The 18727-nt window shown below is 35.6% G+C and overlaps 1 protein-coding gene across 2 annotated transcripts in view; it reads left to right on the top strand.

Moving 5' to 3' along the window:
• Mettl15 (methyltransferase 15, mitochondrial 12S rRNA N4-cytidine) overlaps positions 1–13295 on the top strand; it is a 172145-nt gene extending 158850 nt beyond the window's left edge. For both annotated transcript variants that reach the window (XM_075961678.1, XM_075961677.1), the window contains exon 7: positions 11672–13295. In XM_075961678.1, the coding sequence (XP_075817793.1) occupies positions 11672–12114 (443 nt within the window). In that variant the 3' untranslated portion in view covers positions 12115–13295. The remainder of the gene's footprint in view (positions 1–11671) is intronic.
• Positions 13296–18727: the final 5432 nt, after the last annotated feature.

Genomic DNA, 18727 nt, shown 5'->3' with positions numbered 1-18727 from the left:
CCAGACCAAGCACTAATTTAATGGTTATAATAATAATGAAAAGTAATACTAATGTTTATTAATCACATACTAGCTACTATCTAAAATTATTTTTATAAATAATTACAACAACCCACACGACCTGTGTGATGTTCCTATTTGCAGACCTCAGCTGCCCATAGTGAGATCATGTTGTCATCAGAATTAACCTGGTAGAAATTGGAGATTAGATGAGATTTTGGAGAAGTTTAAAAAGAACCTCGCTGACTAAAGCCAATTTTACCCAGGATCATTCTGTTTCACAGATTTTAATTAACAGTTTGAAATTCGTAATATTACTTGAATTTCAGACTGGTGAAAATTGAACACTGTATTAAAGGATCCCAGGCGAAAGGACACGAGTTGCGTCACAGAGACTTATTAAATGTGATGGAAACTCAACAGATGAATGCCGGCAAACAGGTGCAAGAGCTCAATTAATTTTTAGACCCTACGACTCGGGAGGATTGCAATGCATCGTGTTGACAGCCCCAGCACGTTGCTAATTTCATCCATGAGCTTAAAAATCTCAATACATTAGAGCATGTGAATGTCTTAAATTTTAAAAAGTGGGACTAGTACTAGGGTATCCTAAAACTGAAAATGTTAATTTTTCTATAGGACTTGAAATCATTTGTCTGGTGAAAAGATGGGTTTGTTTTTATTACTGAACTTAGACTGCTTTTATGTGCAAATTGAATTCCATTATTTATGTGTAATATAGACTGTTGTTACTAAGCATAACTTTGTAAATCAGAAAAAAAACTAGCAATTCACAAACAGTTTCCAGCTTCTTCATTGACATGTGAAAGACGTTTGCAATCCGTTCAGTGACAGTATTAAGTGGTAAGGGAATGCTGAAGTCTTTTGGGAGTCTTTTTGGATGGTATGGTTGAAAATGATAAATTTGAGAACTAAAAGTAGGTTCTGGGACCACTTGAGACTGTGATGGAGATGGGTGGGGGGCATCTCCACAAAATTCTACACACATGAACTCTTAAGAGACTATTTGAGAATTTGATGGAGATGGGGAACTTCACTACATAACCTTGCACACACGAACAGCCTCAGAAAGAGATGAGTCAGAGAAGTTTTACCTCTAAAGTACCATTTCCTGTATATCACTATCTTTGAGTCAGACTGGTAAGATACCTTTTATCCAGTAGGTTTTCCTCCTTGTGCTTATTGTTCACCAGTCTGTGTATCTGGGATTGGGGAATAAGAGTTAGTTCCCGGGCTTTTTACAACCAAGTATGAGTGAAATGTATGCTGCAAAGTACTGAGTTGAAGTAGGTGGTGAAAATTAGGGCATATTGGTGAGTGTTAAGGGTATGTAGATGGAAACTTCAAGAAAGAAAAGGCATCCTATCAAAGGAAAGGGGCTAGAGAAGAAAGCCAAGTATGCCCCCTTCTTACTGTTAAATCATGTGTTTATGATAAATGTGTAACAACAAATGTTTGAAAAATATTTTATTTTATGTTATGATTTCTGAAGAAACTTTAAAGAAAATAAAATCAGCCGGGCTTAATTCCTCAAGATTTTTCCAGAAAAAAAAATACTTTATTCTACTTTGTATACAAGCTTACTACTCCCAATGTTTGCTTAGCTGGAGCATATTTAGCAATCCTTTTAAAACATAGAAACAACTGTAACACAACTCCTTCCTAACAGGTGACTTGGGTGCATTTTGATTCTTTATCAAATATGTGTAATCTGCACCTACCCAAAAGTCGAGATAATGGCACCAGTCACAACTGTTGCTTTTATAACCCACTATCAAGGAAGCGGATGAAAGGGGGAGACAAATGTCCAGTCTAATAACCTGAGCTAACAATAAGTTATTTTCAGTAGAATGAAAAGGACAAAAGCCAAGGGTATTCATTTCCATTCCCAGGTTATGAGACCAGGGAGGTTGCTGCTTTCACCAGATGCACAGTCTCTAGAGTTGACAATGTACATCTTCCCCAGGGACATGAAGAGAGAAAGCCAAACTCTTGCAACTTGATGCGAAGAGATTTGACATCCATTAAAACATCTCTCAGTAACAAGCTATTCAGGTTTAGAGTAAAGATTCTATACTTGGTCTTTCCCAGAAAATGAGATTGTTTCATAAAACACCCGACGTGGAATCAGAGCCTGTGTAAGCCACTCTGAACCTGGTGCCATCATTCTAGCTTCCTTTCCTCCTAATCAGGAAAGAGGAGATGAAGAGATTTGCTGAGCATACCATCTTAAAATTGCTGCCTTATTTTGAGTGCATTTAAGCCAAAGATGATCCTAAGGACACTGAATTATATACACAATGCTATGGTGAAGTTTCACAACAAAAACAACAAATAGCACTGATCTGGACTTCCCCAAGTGTCTGATAAATTGCTCAAAAATGTTAATTTTCTTTTAGAGTGTTTAGTTGTGCTATTTATTACCAAAAAGGGAGATCAGTGGTGTTTTAAAGTTATGGGTTTCATCCACATACAATGCCTGCAAATTTTGGGGGCAACATTTGACCCCTTGATTTTTCTTTATTTGTTTTTTGTTTCATTTGGTATTGTTGTTTAGCTTTAATCAAATATAAGGATATCTGCTTCTTACCTCTCATAATTTGGGTAAGGATTTATTGACATAATTAAAGCAGATAAACATGATTAACAGAAAGTCTGCGTTCAGCATTTCTCAAGTGTATTACCTGTAAAATAAATTATACGGAGTAATTAGTTTTTGAAAATAAAAGCAGCTGGAGAGATGGCTCAGTGGATTAAGTGTTTTCCATGAAAACCAAGGAATGGAGTTTGGATCCCCAGCATCCACATAAAAGCCAGGTGTGTGCAACCTGGAGGCAGAGACAGAATTTGGGCCAATATGGCTAGCAAGACTAGCCTAAATTGGAGAGTTCTGTATTCAGCAAGATATTCTGCTTTAACATAGGGAGTGAAAAGTCATTGAGGAAGATAATATCAGATTTTCCATTTAATGCCCATATTAATTAATGTGCATGCACAAACTCATACTCATATATGTGTGAACACACATGTACACCACACAAAATCTTGAGAAACATTGAGGAAGATCTTTAAATAGTTATATTTAGGACTTTACCATGGTCATTGTGGCTTAGCAGAGGAGTGTGGCATTTTGCATTTTTTATACCTCTGTGACAGACGCATTCTGTTGTTTGGGATTTGAGGATGTTACGTTTTACTATGCCACTTTCCTAGAAACATCAGTTTAGAAAATATAATATAGACAACCAGAAATCTTCCTTTTCTTTTTGCTACTGTGTCTTTGATAGTCATTATAACATCGCTTTTCATTCTTATTAAAGGGTTTCAATTCCTTCAGGTCAATGATGACATATGTTTAAGTGTTTTAATCCTCAGTATTTAGCCTATTAAAGATTTTAAATATTGGCTAAATGAATGAATGGTGTATTGTTAAGCATATGCATGTGTTGGGTTCTTGCAGGATATTTTTGTGATAATGTGAACTATAATTGTTTTAGTCTAGAAATCTACTGGTAACTTTAGATGCACTAAATAGTCAGACTAAATAAACGGTCCAGCAGAGCAAGACTGTGGAAACAAAGAGTGGATTAAAATGACTCACAATATATTTTATTGTTGTGAAACTATACTTAAGAAATAAGATACCTGTGTAGAAAGATATCGTATGAAAGCTACAGAAATAAAAAAGCAGAAACAGAAAAAAATGTAATAAAAAAACAAAATAAAAATGTTGTACTCTTAAAATGATAGAATACAAGTTGTATAATTTACAATGCAAGAGAAGTTTAGAATTTTAATTATGGAAAATAATCTCCTGGCAAGATGGTTGAAACATAATCTGGATGGTTTATGTTAATGAGGCTCAGGTGCTTATTCATAGCATCCGTTATAAATAGTCATCATCAAATCAAAAACAATAAATTTTAAATCCTCATAGTTTAAATATATAAGCAATACTCTGTAAATTTGAGGGTGTACCATTTATTTATGCATTAGAAACATTTTGAATACTGACCTACTCCTCACTTGTTAGTGTAGAATGTTTGGCAAATCTTTTTTTAATTGTTTTTATTTGAACTATATATTTTTTCTCCACTCCTCTCCCTTCCTCTCTCCTTCTACCCTCTCCCATGATCCCCATGCTCACAATTTACTCAGGAGATCTTGTCTTTTTCTACTTCCCATGTAGACTAGATCCATCACACACACATAATTTATCGCATACAGAATTTTCTGGGTTGGCATTCAGTCCACACACCACAAAAACCTTAATTTCTGTATAGCAGAAATATCTATAAAATTTAGGTCATAATCTAAAAATTTGATTTATGTATGATAGAACAAGGGTTAATATTATTATTTAATAAACAAGTCTCCCAAATCAATGAAGGCAAAAAGCAACATCACATTAAGAACATGAGCATAAGATTTATTCAAGCAATTTACAGCCGGAATCAAATGGCTATTAGATTTGAAAAGATGCCCAAGCCTACTAATTGCCAATGAATGCAAATTAAAACAACAGTCCACTATCATTAGCCTACTATTAGACTAGTCAGGACTAAACAGTTATTATTCCTCATACTGGCAAGGATGTGGGGATATTGACTCTATAATATACTATTGATGGAAGTAAATTGGTGCAATCTACTTAGAGGGTAAATTTAGAAGTATTGATCCAAATTTAAATGGGCAAAAATACTCTTTGACCTAAATAATTCCAATTCTGTGGACATTTAAAGTTATCATACAGGGTAAGCACTTTGTTCAGATTCTGAGTTCTAATATACTCTGTAGGCTTTTAGTGTTGTATAGAAATCTAAATTGTGCAGTTTACATATTTATTACAGGCCGATTGAAATAAAAAAAATGAAAATATTTTACATGTTCCTGTTATGGTGGCAATATGAACTTGACCTGATAAAGCCACCTTTATCTTATCTACAATTGTATTCTGAGCTATCTGGGATGTGATTAGCAATATAAATACTTGATAAGTGAAAGAACAAAATGAATTATAGAGCATCTATACAGCTGAAGTTACTTTTCAAAATAAGGTAAGTAAACCATGTGATACATTAGTTTGCAGTTCATTCTCTTATATATACTTATGTATATGTATAAGTATATATTTACACATCAAGACACAAGGAAGCATGCTTTTTGGTTGACTCTTGGGAAGAATTTTTAAAGTAACTATATTGGCAATTTATTTCATATGCAACAACATTTTTGTTGGCTTTTGCATTTTAAACAGTGGCTATGTTTATGCAGTTTAAATTGCTTAAGATCTTAAAGGATTTTTAATGTAAATTTCTAATTTTATTTTTCAAAAGAAATATATAAACATTATGTTCAATTTGCATGTTGACAATGTATCATCCATATAGTAAGGGTTTGCAAGTTTGCATTTCTTTTTTTTTTTTGAAGTAAAGATTTCATTACTTTAGAATTTTTTTCTTTTTTTAAATTTTTATTTATTTATTTATTAAAGATTTCTGCCTCCTCCCTGCCCCCGCCTCCCATTTCCCCACCCTCCCCCGATCACGTCCCCCTCCCTCATCAACCCAAAGAGCAATTAGGGTTCCCTAACCTGTGGGAAGTCCAAGGACCACCCACCTCCATCCAGGTCTAGTAAGGTGAGCATCCAAACTGCCTAGGTTCCCCCAAAGCCAGTACGTGCAGTAGGATCAGAAACCCATTGCCATTGTTCTTGAGTTCTCAGTAGTCCTCATTGTCCGCTATGTTCAGCTAGTCCGGTTTTATCCCATGCTTTTTCAGACCCAGGCCAGCTGGCCTTGGTGAGTTCCTGATAGAATATCCCCATTGTCTCAGTGTGTGGGTGCACCCCTCGCGGTCCTGAGGTCCTTGCTTGTGCTCTCTGTCCTTCTGCTCCTGATTTGGACCTTGAGATTTCTGTCCGCTGCTCCAGTGTGGGTCTCTGTCTCTGTCTCCTTTCATCGCCTGATGAAGGTTAATATTCAGGAGGATGCCTATATGTTTTTCTTTGGATTCACCTTCTTATTTAGCTTCTCTAGGATGGCAAATTATAGGCTCAATGTCCTTTATTTATGGCTAGAAACCAAATATGAGTGAGTACATCCCATGTTCCTCTTTTTGGGTCTGGCTTACCTCACTCAGGATAGTGTTTTCTATTTTCATCCATTTGTATGCAAAATTCAAGAAGTCCTTGTTTTTTACTGCAAGTTTGCATTTCTTGAAGTAAAAATTACCTGCAGGTTGCTCCGTTTTGTGTGCAAATGCTTGATGGATTAAGACAAGCCTAATAATTATCCAATATAATTAGATCCATGCAGTCATGTGTGTTGAGACATTGAAATTGCTAGCGAATTTGAGGCCTCAATTGCCCCACTAACATCATAATTTAGTACCCACAATCACATTTGATACAGTGGTCTGGACCTGTACCATGGGTTTTTTTTTTTACTATTATTATATTTTTATTTTTTAAATTGAGCTATATGCTTTTCTCCCCTCCCCTTCCCTTCTTGCCTCTATCATGAAACCCATGCTCACAATTTACTCAGGAGATCTTGTCTTTTTCTAAATCCCATGTAGATTAGATCCATGTATGTCTTTGTTAGGATTCTCATCGTTGACTAGGTTCTCTGGGATTGTGAATTGTAGACTGGTTTTCTTTGCCTTATGTCTAAAACCCACTTCTGAGTGAGTACATATTATATTAGTCTTTATTGGTCTGGGTTACTTCACACAGTATGATATTTTCTAGCTCCATCCATTTTCCTACAAATTTCAAGATGTCATTTGGGGTTTTTTTTCCTACTATGTAGTACTTCATTGTGTAAATGTACCACATTTTCCTTATCCACTTTTCGATTGAGGGGTATTTAGGTTGTTTCCGGGTTCTGGCTATGACGAATAATGCTACTATGAACATAGTTGAGCACATGTGCTTGTAAAATGATTGAGCATCCTTTGGGTATATACCCAAAAGTTGTATTGCTGGATCTTGAAGTGGGTTGTTTCCTAATTTTATGAAAATTGCCATATCCAAAAGTGCTATAGCAGTTTGCACTCCCACCAGCAGTGAAGGAGAGTGGTCCTCTTACCCCATATCCTCTCCAAAATAAGCTGTCATCAGTGTTTTTGATCTTGGCCATTCTGACAGGTGTAAGGTGGAATCTCAGAGTTGTTTTGATTTGCATTTCTCTGATGGCTAAGGATGTTGAGCATTTCCTTAAGTGGTTGGTTTTGAGAGACAGAATATGAAGTTGGGAATGTAGGGATTGCATGGAGAAGATCTGGGAGTAGTTTAGAGAGAGGAAAATTATGACGAATATATAGTATGAAAAAGAAGTAAATTTAAAAAATAGCTTTGTCTCTTGACCTCAAAGAAATATCAGGCTCTTTTAAGGTACTGGCTCTATGTAATGAACCGCTGAAACTGACTCGTTAGGTCTAGAGTAGAGCTAGTTATCTCATTTTTGTTGAAGGTATGCTGGGGCTTTAGGAGGAAACAGGAAACAGCTCCTGCTGTCAAGAAAATCAGAGACAAATCTGTGAGTTTGGTAAATATGGGGTAATTGTGATGAGCTCTACCTGGGTTAAGCACACCTTTTCCCACATAAAACTAATATACATTGTGCTATGTTAGCCAAATCTGTTAATAAAACACAAAAATGATAATTTTCCCCCTTTATAAAACCAAACCATCCAAATTGTAGTTGAGACCATATTTTCTGTCTTGGCTACTTTATTCCATAATTGAATGAATTATGTATACTAGACTCCATGATTAAACTCGGGAAATGGAAGAACAGACAAATTCTATTTCTGATTTTAAAGAAAAGCCTGTGGGAGATTAGGATGAGGTGACAGGTTACAAAACTGAGCTCCTTAAAGGCTGGGACCATGTCTCACTTTCCTTAATATTCTCTTCCTTAATGGCCTAATCCAGAGCCCAACATCTGAGAAGTTAGTGAATCTGGTGTGGTTTTGAATCTTTTTCCCCCAATGACTTGTAAATAGATGTTTCTATCTAATCTCTGATAGTCATGAAGACTCCATCCTAGCACTCTTGACCAGTGACTGCAACAAGGAAATCCATTTAGTGATTCTCACGATGACAGGATGCTTACTTGTCTCTCAGCTTAATAACTGGGAAAAAAAAAAAGCCTTGATGAATCCTTCATGTTTGGTAGACCTTTTCATTTGTATTTTTTTTTATTTGTATTCTTGCTAGTTGGTGCTTTGTTCTTATTGCTTTTGAACTCTCTTATGGATACCTTATATTCTTTGTGTGTGTTGTGCATGTGTGCGTGCACATGCGCTTATAAGTAAAATTTAGAGATCTATGTTAAGTGTCGCCCTCAGTTGCTCTTGCTTTTTGAAATAGGGCTTCTTCAGTGAAGCTGAAGCACATCAATTTGACTTAGCTGTCTGGCCAGTGAAGCCCTAGTGTTCAACTGTCTCTAGCCCCAAAATTACTGGGGCAACAGACATGTGCTATGCCAGGCTTTTACTGGACACTCTGGGGCTGAACCCAGGTCTCGTACTTGCACAGCAAGGATTATATTGACTAAGCCATTTTCCCATTCCCCCTTTTATTCCTTTTTAGTTTTATTTTACAAAACTGAATTATCTTTCTTCCTTCTTGTAAGCTATAAAAATAAAGCACTGATATTAATGAAAAGAAGCCTTGGAAATTACTTTATCCAAAACAGAGGAAGATGTGTGACAGATATTCTTAGCAACACTGAAATGTTTCACAAAGCCCGACATTTCTTGTTCTCTGAAGATATGACAGGAAAGTCACTGGACCATATTTAAAAATCCTCTCTAGGAAATCCGTTGAATATAGTCCACATGAGAATTCCATAAACAATAGTAACAAAGCTCCAGAATGAAAGCGTAATAGTTTAATAATAGCTTGTTATTCTTTGACCTAGATATAATTGAAAGATTTCGTGTTCATTTTCTGTCACTACATAGCATTGCAAAGGTCAAATGGGACCCTCCTGAAGAAAAGTATGTCTCATTACAGGGATCTTAAGTTGTGGTCTTCAGGTTTCTATATGGTATGGATATGTCTAATGTGAATATAGATTATATAAACTTGAAATTGTACTATATTGTACATTAACATAATTTTACTATGTTACTACTTTGAAATAAAAACAAATTTGTTTAAAAAATAAAAGTGGCCAAGTTCCTCATAGTGTACAGCTAACTTACTGTCAGAATTATAAACTCTCTATTATGAGGCCATAGGAAAGTGCCATTTTTTCTATTTCTAGGATTACTCCAGATATCAATTGATTATTTTTATTATTTTGTTATAAAAAAGCCTTTTTTATTTCAAAAACATATTTATTGACAGTAGTCTGCAAACATACATTGTGCTCTCCACTTTTCTTTATTTTGTGAACTTAGATAAGGTAAAGCCTTTTATGAATAATTCAGTACTATGTTTAAAATTATATCCTGAAATGAATATCTTTGAAATAAAAATTCTGTTATAAAGTATCAAGTTAAGTGATTGCCACGAATAACTTGCTCTTAATTTCTATAAAATTGTAAATATAATGGTAAATTTAAATCATTTTAAAGCACCCTGTAATATTTGTTTTGAAACTGAATTTTACATGGTATTTCTCTTTTGAACGTGGTGTTGAGTTCTGTAAAGTCTGAAGTAGCTAAGAATCCAGTCTTGTTCAAGCTTCCTCTAAATCTGAGCCTCAAATAATGACTCACTAAATTTTGTTTAGGTCCTTAAAATTCTGTGAAACTCATTTCTCGGTGATCCAAACTATTTTTTTTGTAAAAACGTGAGGCATCAGTTAACAGATGAAAAGAAAATGACCTAGCTTTTCTCTTCTAGCAGTGACATCTTGTTTCTGAGAGTCCCATCAGGTTGGAGGATAAATTTTTAGACTCTAACCTTTTCTAGCATGTAGGTTTCCAGGGAACAGAGTGAGCTTGTCGTGACTGTCTATTTAGATACCCAGGTTCTTCATACTTTTGTATGTTACTTCCCTCTTGTATAATGAAGTTCACAGAGAAAATTAATATACAACGCTGACTGTCCTGATACTGTGTAAACATTATAAAATGTGAGATAAGCATACATATCCTTGTGTGATTTACTTTTTTTCAAGAAGCATATGTAAGGTATTAAAATACTAGGATTTCATTCGTTCTTGTAGATGTTCATTCATAAGAAATCTAGAATGAAAATATAATTTCTTTGGAATATTTACTAATAACCTGCTCTTAAGAGTAAAATTCTTGTGTAAACTCATTGGCATTTCTAAGGTACAATTATATTATCTTTGCCAATGCAAGCTTGTATGAAGCATCATTTTTGCTCATCCCAATCCTTAAGCTGTGCAGAGCAAGTCTGTCTTATGTGCATGTTGCAGAGTGTTATGGAGACAGTACCTTCTGTTATTCTGCACTTTGCTTCTTTTTTAGATTCAAATATCATTAGATTTGTGATTTGATTTTTTTCTTTTCTGTGGATTTTTATTACATTTCAAAGAAAACCTTTTTAATTTTCATAAACTCACAATTTACCATATCATTCATGTTGTATATATTTTAAACAGTATTTATTTTCCCCAAAACAAGTGTTGCATTCTGGGCGGAAAGGTGTCCTGGCAGTCGGGAGCCAAGGAATACCACAAAGTTACATTGCATAACAAACCTCACAGAAGAAATTTATTGGGAAAGACACAAGAGGGTGGCTACCTCTGCTTAGGAGCCTCTGCCTTCCCATCCTTTTCTCTCGTACACTGAGCACTCTTCTCCTTTCCCCAAAAAAGTTCAGTTTATTTTGCCCAAGAAGTCTTTGGAGTGGGACCTGCCATGGCCTGTGGCCAACCTACTAGGGATCAGATTAAAAAAAAAAAATCAACTCTTCCTCTTCCAACAGCTATCACAGGCCAATGGCTTCTCAACAAGGGGTGGGACTTGGTGCTCTCCTGGCCACCTCTTTGCAGGGAGTTTGTTTGATCTAAACTTGTATGTGTCCTCTGCATGCTTTCATAATCACTGTAAGTGCTCTTCCTGTTGTGTTGGGAAAACACTGTCTCCTTGAAGTCATCTACTACTACCACTGCCACCACCAGCTCTTAAATTTCTGCCCCTTCTTCCAGGAAGAATCTTGTGCCGTGAGGGGTGGATTGTGGTCCATAAGTCCTATTCATGGCTGAGCATTCTCCAGTCTCTTCTCCTCTGTGCACTGACTTATTGAGGATCTGTTATTTTCTTTGCTGCTTTTATGATTTTTCTTACTGTCTTTAGCTTGTAGCAGCAGTTCAATTATGATGCACCTAGATATGGTTTTCTTTATTTTATTTTCAGCACATTACACTTTTTATTACTATAAGCTAATGGTTTTTGCAAAGTTGTGAAATTTTGTAATAATATCTTCAAAATATTGTCTACTCCTCTATTTCTTTCTCTTTGATTACAGTTGTTGAGCTATAAAAGTTAGTTATGCTATATGGTTTTAAACCATAAAGAAAATTAAAATAAGAGGAAATTATTACTGAAATATCACTTTCTTAGAAAATTAAGTTTTTTTAAAGTGCACACTATATGACATTTACATAGCAAATGTTAATATTGCCTGTCTTTTTTTCTTATTCTTACAAAATCTCTCTAGGTGCCTTTCCTACCTCAGCTGTCTATGCAAGAAAGGACTTGCTACAAAGATCTACCCACATTGCTACCAAGACGTTCCAAGCTCTTCGCATCTTTGTGAACAATGAGCTCAATGAACTCTATACGGGACTGAAAACAGCACAGAAATTTCTGAAAACTGGTGGTCGTCTTGTTGCGCTCTCCTTCCATTCTTTAGAAGATCGTATTGTCAAACGATTTTTGCTTGGGATAAGTATGACGGAAAGATTTAACCTCAGCATCAGACAGAAGGTAAGGCAAACTGCACAGCTGGATTCAAATCATGAGAGTGAGGGGAGCAGCTCTGGAAGAGCTCCTCTGATGTGGGATCTGATTCACAAGAAGGTGCTTACCCCAGAAGATGAAGATGTCCAAGATAACCCCAGAGGGCGCTCAGCCAAGCTCAGGGCGGCTATCAAATTATGAGGATCTTATCATCAAAGTTTCCTTCTATACTTCTAATATTTTTCTAATTGAAAACCTTGTTTCTGAACAGTTTAATGCAATGTAAAGTGTGGGGCAGCCTGGAAATTAGTGGTATTTAGTATTTTTCTCTCTAAGGATAATAAAGGAAGTTTTAACATGACATATAAACTTTCACTCAGAGAGCAGAGAGTCTCAAAACTGTAAGCACTTGTTGATCTCTGCATTGTATTTGAATTATAAAATTCAGTTCTTTCTTTAATGAGGAAATGGAAAAACTATGACATTGTATTAATCTAGGTTTGTAAACTCAAGCTGTCAAAAGAAAGATAATCATATGTGTATGCTCTAAATTTCAAATTGAGTTATTTACATTTCCAACAGACTTTCTGTCTCAAATAATTATGATGATTATAGAACAAATTATAGTTTCTCCTAACTATAACTTTTTCAAATGTAAACTTTTTATTATTATTATTTAAGATCTGCCACACTGATGATTTTCACTAGCAGAGTCAGCTCATTGCTTTGGTGGCATTTCTCAGTATGATCCATGTTTCATGTATTTCAGAGTAATCACATAGAATTTCCCTAACAGCCCGCATGGAAAATGTGAAGCCCAGAACTTCTGTTTGATGCCAAGTGTATCAATTGCTGTAATGTATAATACCTGTAGTGAGCAATGTAATCTCTCATTTGCATCTTGTGTGTTTTTTTAAATTTTAGACATCATGCAAAGTAGTAAGTTTCTTTTTTATGGCGTTTCCATGAAAATAAAGTATTGTATTGATTATTCTCACCCCCAATACTCTTCTCTTTCCCTTCCCCAATTCCTTCTTCCCTTACTGGACTCTCCCTCCCCTAGAATGGTCTCTTCCTCTGCCTCATGTTGTCACAAATACTCTATTATCCTCTATATATCACTCTCCCCTCTCTAGCCCTCTTTCTACTTGTGTATACATATTATATTCATATGTATATTTATACATACATAACACACATGTAAATTTAAATATAGTTTCTTCCTGCATATGAGAAGAAACATGTAATATTTGTCCTTCTGATTCTGACTTATTTGCTTGATATAATGATATCCAGTTTAATTCTATTTTTGAAGATGAAAAATAAAATAACCTCATTTTGTAACTGAATAAAATCCCACTGCTTATATGCACTATATTTTATTAGTGTGTGCATGTGGGGTTTTTTTTGTGTGTGTGTTTGTACACAGATGTGTACGGGTGCTCATACAGGTGTGTTTGTTTAGGTGTAGGTCAGAGGTCAATGGCAGGTGTCTTTCTCAGTCATTTTTTTGAGATAGGGTCTGTTAACTGACTTCAAGTTCACTGCCTGGTTGCAGTGTATTGTCAGTTAGCTTCAAGGATCTATCCATTGCTAGCTTTTCATCCTGGAATCATAGATTTTGCCCTTGTACCCTAGTAGTTAAGGAAATGATGCCAAGAACTGACAATGGATTCCATGAAATTAAAATCAATAAAAAGAGGCTGTGAATGTGATTATAAATGGACTAGTGAATAGACCATTCTTAAAATGTGAAGTACAGATGTGCAATATTCGTATAAATGGCTAACATTATACATGAAGAAATAGAAGTGAAACTTCATTGAGAGACTGTTTCTCCCATTCAGAAAAACAATCATTAAGAAAACAAGTTCTGCTTCCTGGGGCCCTCCGTTTGTGTCCCTCTTAGGGTCCTCCTTTTTACCTAGCTTCTCGAGAGTTGTGGATTGTAGCCTGGCTATCCTTTGCTTTATGTCTAATATCCATTTATGAGTGTGTACATATCATTTGTCTTTCTGGCTCTGGGCTACCTCACTCAGGATGATTCTTTTCTAGTTTCATCTATTTGCCTACAAATTTCATGATGTCATTGTTTTTTTTTTTTACCTTGGAGTAACACTCCATTGTATAAATGTACCACATTTTCTTTACCCATTCTTTGGTTGAGGGGCAACTAGGTTGTTTCCAGGTTTTGGCTATTACGAATAATGCTGCTATGAACATAGTTTAGCAAGTGTCCTTGCGGTATGATCTTTTGGGTATATGTCCAATAGTTAAGATCTCTTGGGTAAACTGGGAGGAGGTAGAAGGAAGAGGATGGTAATTAGAACATGAGGGCTTGAGATGGCCAAATTGGGGGAGGAACGGAGAAGCAGAACAATGGAAGAGATATCTTGATAGAGGGAGTCATTATGGGTATAGGGAAAAATCTGATGCTAAGGAAATTCCCAGGAATCCACAAAGATGACCACAGCTAAAACTTCTAGCAATAGTGGAGAGGGTGCCTGAACTAGCCTGACCCTGTAATCAGATTAGTGACTACCCTAACTGTCATAGAACCTACATCCAGTAACTGATCGAGCAGATGCAGTGACACACAGCCAAGCACTGAGCTGAGCTCATGGAGTTCAGCTGAAGAGAGGGGGTAGGGATCATATAAACAAGGAGGGGTTAAGATCATGATGGGGAAAACCACAGAGACAGCTGAACTGAGCTAGTGGGAGCTCAAGGACTCTGGACTGACAGTTGGGGAGCCTGAATGGGACCAAACTTGCCCCTCTGAATGTGGATGACAGTTGTGTGGCTTGATCTGTTTGTGGAGCCCCTGGAACTGGGACCAGGACTTATTGAATTGGCTTTTTGGATCCCATTCCCTATGCTGGGATATCTTGCCCAGTTTTGATGCAAGGGGAGAGGCCTGGTCTTGCCTCAACTTGGTATGCCAGACTTTGTTGATTCCCCATGGGAGGCCGTGCCCCCTTCAAGGAGTGGATAGGGGGATAGAATGGCAGGAGGTGAGGGGCATGAGAAGGGGAGGGAGGGGAACTGGGGTTGGTATGTAAAATGAAAATAAAATTTAAATAAAAAAGAAAAGAAAATGAATTGTGGCCTGGGTAGACATAAAAGGAAAGCCTTGTACTTTCCTAGGCAAAGTGTGACTTAGTCTAGTCATTATGGAGATCAATTTGAAATTTCCTCAAAAAAAAAACTTAAAATCATCTGGAAAGAACAGACTAACCTAACCTTAGCCAAGGAAGAGGTGTATGAGGTGATATGAAGTAGAAAAGTGAGAAATGGGGCAAGATCGGCTAAGCAAGGCAGGAGTTAAAAGAGTAGACTTGAGGCAGGGCTATAACTGTCATCGTTAAGGTTTTATTCCTGTGCAGAGACACCATGACCAAGGCAACTCTTCAAGGGAAAACATTAACTGGGCTTGCTTACAGTTCATTTAGTCCATTGTCATAATGGTGGGAAGCATGGTGTCATGCAGGCAGACATGGTGCTAGATGGGTTTCTGAGAGTTAACATCTGGATCCACAGGCAGCAGGAGTGAGCCACTAGGCCAGGCTTGAGTTTCTGAAATTTGAAAACCCCTCAGTGACATACTTCCTCCAACATGGCCACACCTATTCCACTAAGGCCATACCTCCAACAGTGCTATTCCCTAAGAGTCTGTGGGGGCCATTTTCATTCAGACAATCGCAATAACCTATACTAAAGACCTTGGTAAAAGACGTGGAAACCTAACCATAGTAGAAGCTTCCTACTATGAGTGTAAAAACTTTCCACAATATACACATATATAAATTCCCAGAATTCTCCTGTTCTTATTGTCCTACCTATACTTTCTGCCTGGCTACTAGCCAGACAGCATTTTATTAAAGCAATACAACTTACAAATCTTTACGAGGTACAAAATCATTGTCCCACAGCATATTTCCATAGTTTTTTTTTAAATCTTATTACAATTTTTGTTTTGAAATAATAAACAGATAATTATTATTCCATATACTTTCAAGAATAATTCCAAATTTCTTCCCCAAAATTGTGAAAGTATTCTTAATTGAACTTAATAATTACACACACACACACACACACACACACACACGCTCCTACACACTGCTTCTCATTCAGTGTTCATGCAGAAAAGGATAACCATTCAGGAAAAAAGTCTAAGCTTACATATTTCTTTTTATACTCACTGCTTCCATTATCATATAAATTATGTCAGTTGAGATAATATTAATTTATATTATAATTTAACTCTGGGCAAATAAACATGAAGTGAAATTAGAAAATTAAGTCATACATCTTTGTAAGCCTATATTTTAACTCATGTTTAAATGATTGCTGTAATATTTTAGCAGATATTTTATGTACTCAGCATTCTATCGTTGAACAAAATAATCATTGAAATAAGGAAGTTTTGTGGATGCTTGATAAATATGAATTCGTAGTAGAAATCCTAAATCAGAGACATATTTTTCTTAGAACTACTATGTCAAGTGTTTAATATCAAATGGAGCTTTGTTTGCACAAATATCTCAAAAGAATGGGTTGTAGAAACAAAATGTTTTTATATTTCTCAAATATCATATTTTTGTCCAATTTTATTTGGGGATAGATGCTATCTTCAGCTAATAAAAACACAAAGTGATTTAACAGAATTTTAAGAGAATATCTAAATATAAATTACTTTTTAAAGGTCTCATACACTATAAATTTTAAAAATAAAGATTTAATGGAATGCTTTATGTAAGATAACAGTGGTCATATTTCATAATACCTACCACAATGTTCTTCAAAATCTTTGTGGTTAATTTTCACCTCAAAATCCATTCAAATTATTAGACAAAAAGTAAAAATATGTAATATTTTTTATGTATGAAGTAGAAGATTGTCCCTTTGGTAACAGAGTAGCACCTTATGCAATTTGTTGCCTTAATTACTGGGCAAATCATTTACCAGTAATAGTTTCAATGTTACTTATCTGATTATTCAGATGGTTGTATACAAAGATAAAAATTAAACATGGATATGAGATATTTCTGATTCTTGAGAAACTGTGTCCCATGATCTCCATCTTATATTTACCAATTAATATTCAACTGCCTTATTCAAATGAGAACTTATATTACTCATCTGTAAACATGAGTCCCATCGCTCTCTCGAGGAAAGTATTATCCAAGTGTTACTGGAACTAACAAACTGAACAATGTAAATAAATACAACTACTGATGATAGAGAAAATAAAAACATTTCCAGGCGGTGGTGGCGCACGCCTTTAATCCCAGAACTCAGGAGGCAGAGGCAGGTGGATCTCTGAGTTTGAGGCCAGCGTGGTCTACAAGACCTAGTTCCAGGACAGGTACCAAAGCTGCAGAGAAACCCTGTCTTGAAAAACCAAAAAGAAAAGAAAGAAAGAAAGAAAGAAAGAAAGAAAGAAAGAAAGAAAGGAAGGAAGGAGAGAAGAAAAACATCACTTTTAAACATATGGTTACTGAACATCTAAACTTAGGTATGCTATTTAATTTCTACAATTCTTGTTTATTTCAATTCAAAACAAGAATGATATTTACACTTTGTAATGGAGTTTTCTGTGAGTGAAACAGAGGATAATATTTATGCCTGAAATCACAACTAAAAATGAAGTGAAATAATGAACAGTCTAGAAACATAGTGAAGGGTGTGCTTATTTCGCTGACAAAGATTAGCATAATATACCCTGTTATGTGTGTGCACACCATAATCGAGGATGTATGTGCCTTATCCTCGTAGCTGTAAGTATAACCCCTGTGTCACTCACAGCAATTGATAGAATTGTCATCCATTTATTCGGAAATTTTACTTCTACTATTTATTGAAAGCCTTTGGTGTTTGTCATACCTTGATGTTTTTAAAAGATACAGATATTAGTCTTGTGGAAATTCTGTTTATTTAAAACAAGATGGCATTAAAAGAATCAGCTCCTAAAGTTTTTGATATTTATTTAGGTTGAACAAAGCAACCTTGTATTTCATTAGTGTCTATGATGTTAGAAACCTATGTAAGATTCTTCAGTGTATTCTATTAAGAAAGAATGGAGAAAGTAATTTTGAGATACTAAGAGAGGATTGTTCCAGGGCTATAAAACACAAGGACAGAAAGACAAATGTGACACTTTTTATCACATGAGGAAACTAGAATTACTAAAAATGAAAAGACAGCCTGCAAGCCATGAAACAATTGATAAAGTCAAAAGAAATAGTAGGGGAAGAAAAGACAGTTAGGGGAGTGAATATGGAAATGTTACGGTGAGCCATATTGAGCTTTAGCGCATGTACAAGTATCTACTTCATAAAATCAGAAAAGACCAAGATTGTGCATGTTGCACACTTTAAGGGGACAATAGCTATTGAAAGGACTGATACTGTCAGTGTGCTAATTCTCCTTGGTTTCACAGACCCAGAAAGATGTTTTCTTAGAGTGGAATTAAGCCCTGCCCCTCCCTTCAACTAAGATGATAATTCTTATTTCTTTTGTGTCCCCATATTTAAAACAAAACTAATCCTTTCTTTTCTTCCCATATTTTACCTCTTTTCCAAGATTCAGTTCAATCAGTTTTGCTTGTTTCCCCAGTCTCTAATCAGTAGTCTTAAAATGGCCATTTTAACGTTAGGAACTGATCCTTTTAATGCCATCTTGTTTTTCATAAACAGAAATTCCACAAAACTAAACAGTAGTAATTAAAATGTCCTAGATAAAAGAAAATATGTCAGGTATTATATCATTGTTTTATATACATTAAATATGGAAGAAATGGAGACTTAAATTG

The sequence above is a fragment of the Microtus pennsylvanicus genome, chromosome 2 (assembly GCF_037038515.1).
Source record: "Microtus pennsylvanicus isolate mMicPen1 chromosome 2, mMicPen1.hap1, whole genome shotgun sequence".
Classification (NCBI taxonomy): Eukaryota; Metazoa; Chordata; class Mammalia; order Rodentia; family Cricetidae; genus Microtus; species Microtus pennsylvanicus.
The sequence above is the reverse complement of the archived record's forward strand: the minus strand, read 5'-3'. Positions and strand labels throughout refer to the sequence as shown.